The sequence below is a fragment of the Hipposideros armiger genome, unplaced genomic scaffold, assembly GCF_001890085.2.
Source record: "Hipposideros armiger isolate ML-2016 unplaced genomic scaffold, ASM189008v1 scaffold_922, whole genome shotgun sequence".
NCBI classification, from domain to species: Eukaryota; Metazoa; Chordata; class Mammalia; order Chiroptera; family Hipposideridae; genus Hipposideros; species Hipposideros armiger.
In genome coordinates, this window is record NW_017732272.1 from 327,176 (window position 1) to 330,550 (window position 3,375).

The 3,375-nt window shown below is 34.4% G+C and overlaps 1 protein-coding gene across 2 annotated transcripts in view; it reads left to right on the forward strand.

Moving 5' to 3' along the window:
• The first annotated feature begins 874 nt into the window (after window positions 1-874).
• CLEC1B (C-type lectin domain family 1 member B) overlaps window positions 875-3,375 on the forward strand; it is a 12,410-nt gene continuing 9,909 nt past the window's right edge. For both annotated transcript variants that reach the window (XM_019630534.1, XM_019630535.1), the window contains exon 1: window positions 875-1,055. In XM_019630534.1, coding sequence (XP_019486079.1) covers window positions 992-1,055 — 64 coding nt within the window. In that variant the 5' untranslated portion in view covers window positions 875-991. The remainder of the gene's footprint in view (window positions 1,056-3,375) is intronic.

Below are 3,375 nucleotides of genomic sequence, written 5' to 3' on the forward strand. Positions count from 1 at the left end.
AAGTAGATAGTATCCTCATCGATATTCTTACAATAAGTACAGCAGCTAGATTTCTATGGCTGCTCTTATAAACGCTTTCCATATAAGCTAAAATGACAATTTAAAAACCAATTTCATAAAGTTAAATGTGTGCAATACATATTACATTGTGATGTAAAGGGCACTAGGAAACCATCCTTTTCCCAAATAGCTCTTCATCTAAGCACCGCTATACTTGAAATTACATGATTTCGTTGAATTAAGAGTTTTCTATTCCTGGAAATTCACTTTAAAAGACAAACATCACTAAAAGTCAATACGTGGAGTCACTAACTGTATTATTTCACTTTATGATTATTTTCCTTTGATGCCTAAACTTAAGGAGTATGAAGCCTCCTTTGTGTGGAGTCCTTGAATTTTTAAAGAATTTGATTTGTGAAAAATGCAAGCAATTGGTTGAATTGAAGGTCAGGATTAGGAATGGTGCCTTCTAACATACAGCCATGAAATATCTAATTTATCCTATATTAAATCAAATTATATTAGACTTTCTCCTCACAGTGGAATAGACTATCTCTGCCAGTGTTTTACCCCTGAATTATTACCAGAAATCAGTTCCTTTAAACAATATGATTTAAACTCTGCTAGGGTTCTGATAAAGTGTGAACTTTTGTTCTGAAAGGATACACATAATGGAATATTCCTTCCTTCAGAGTTGAAGATAAGGAAAAAGGAAACAAATGCTGTATCTACTCCTTTACCACAAGTTATTATTATTTTTGTGTTTTTATGTCCAAGGTTCATGTATCTCTGAGGAGCTATGTAAGGGTTTCCTGGAAAGAAAAAAAACCCAAAACCCAAAACAAAGGACCAAACATATTCCCTAACTCAGGGCTCCACCTTACCAGAGAGAGGAGGATCACAGACTGAAAGACACTGAAATCATAAAAGTGGACACTACATTTTGTAAAGTCATTGAACCCAGAGCTCGCTTGCAGTGCAAAAGAAAGCCATGCAGGATGAAGATGGATACATCACCTTAAATATTAAAGCTCGAAAACCAGCTCTCACTTCAGGTAAGAATGCCCAGAGCCAACAATATGGAAATTAATTATTGAAATAGGTCAACCCTAATTTACTTTTTTTTTTTTGTAGCACATATAGTTTTCTTTTATTTTCCTGAATGACCTTCTTTTTTATAGCATTTGAGTAGTATCTACATAGGCTCAGATAGAGTACAAACAAGCAAAGATTCAAGCAGGGAACACTGCTTTTAGGCTTATAGAGTTTAATGCCAAGGGAATACAAACCAAGGGTGGTAAGGGGAGAGAATATTTGTGTGTGTGTNCTCTTTGCTTCCTTTACTTCTTTGCTACCTGTGTCCACCACCCTCCCCTGGACTATAAGCTCAGTAAGAGCGTAACTCATACATTTTGCTTATCACTGGATCTCCAGAATACAGAATAGTACTTGAAACATAAACAGTGACCAATAAATGTATGTTCTAATAATTGATTTATTAACTCTGCCTGCCACATAAGTTTTATAGTCATTTTAATAGGACACCTTTTATTCAAACATGCTGTGGCATGAATCCTCAGTTTAAATACGCTTGATCAATTCACTGCCCCTTGATCACATTATGCTCATTCAAACTTACACAGTTTTATTCAGATGGTTGCCATGCATAATAAACATTCTCTTTTTCTCTCTCTTCTTATGCACTTTTGCCTTTCCTTCAAGCCTTCTGTATTCCATTTGGTGATCATTTAACTTGTGTACTTAACAGATGTTTTGTATGCATGTGTATGATAAACTTCTCAGTGGGATGGATGGAGTCTCACACATGTATTTTTCTTCTTTTTCTCTACTATGTGTAACAAAATGCTCTGCCATAGTGGCTGTCTGATATTTATTGTTTAGCTCACTAACTTTTAGTAAAGCTTATTTTACCTTTCAGTCCACATGTTCAAGCTTTCTGAAAATAAAAGAGAAAATACTAATTATGACTTTTCACGACAGGAAATCCTAGTCTTTTCCAAAACTAAACGTAAATAAACAGTATTTAATGTGTGTAAGAGATTAGTAAGTAAAAGGTGAACTGAAAATATTAATGCAGAGGACTGAGAGAGGCAACAGAATATCACCGATAAATGCACCTAAGGATTAGCTTAAAGGTGATGTACATTAAAAAGCCTATAAAAAGATATCACCAACTGCAAAATGCTCAGTTTCTTTACATGTTCTTTTTCAGTTTAGAGATGTTTTTATAACGTTCAACATTATTTTCTTTTTGACTTTCTCTTTCACACATCCACTGGCTATCATTATATATTGATCAGTCTTCTCTATCATGTTATGCATTCCACTAATTTCTTTTCTTACTGCACCTACAATTTGTCATTGTGACCCTTGTGTTTTTTACTCATTCTTCAGCTAGAAACATAGATAACGGTGTCTGGACAATGCCTGAATTTAAAAGACATCATACTGTAATGGAAAGACATTGGAAACTAGGCAGATGGTACTGCTTTTTACAAGAAGTGTGATCACAGAAGCCCTGAATTTCCTTAAGCTTCTCTTTTTTGCAAGTGTAATAATAGAATGAAAATACCCATTGTACGTATATTTATCCATTCATTTATTCATCAGTATCTGTTAGGTGGTAAGTGCATGTCAGTCATTATTTTAGTGTCATGGAATATACTCTTGAGGGGATAACTAGCAAAAATTTAAATATCTAAGAAGACTCTGTGTGTGTCAGATAGTTAGGTGCTACAGGAAAGAGTGAAGCAAGGAAGCGGAATGTGATGTGAGCTGGTGTGCAGTGGGGTGAGGGACGTTGTTCTAAATACTGAAAAATAAAGGGTAAAAAGCAAAAGTCTAAGATTCTGTGCTCCATAAGGACTAGTACCATGACTTTCTCTGTGAATACTCAGTCAGTTTCAGTGTCTGAAACACAATAAACATTAATTAAATATCTGCTTTAAAATAAGAGAGGTAATTTATGTAAAAGTGCCTCTTAATCTCTTCAATAGTAAACAAATAAAGGTTATTATTCCAAATTCAAACTCATAAGGTTGCTTGGAATAAAGAACTTTTTTTTCCAGTTTTTTTCAGTTTCCTTAACCAAAAAAAGAGGGAGCAATAAAATAATTACAATATGTCAGTATTATGCCTTGTAGTATGATTAAGAGTTATCTAGGAAAGCCCCTAGATTTTGGAAAAAAGAAAGCGTGTTACATCTATGCTCTTTTTCCTGCAGTTCTCTGCTTAATTGTTGCTGAGTAACTCAGGTCGTATTTATAAGATATGTAGAGGGAGAAAGCAGAATTAAAACTCAGTGTTATCAGGCACTCCATTGAGAGTCTCTGTACTCAAAGCTAGCATATTTCT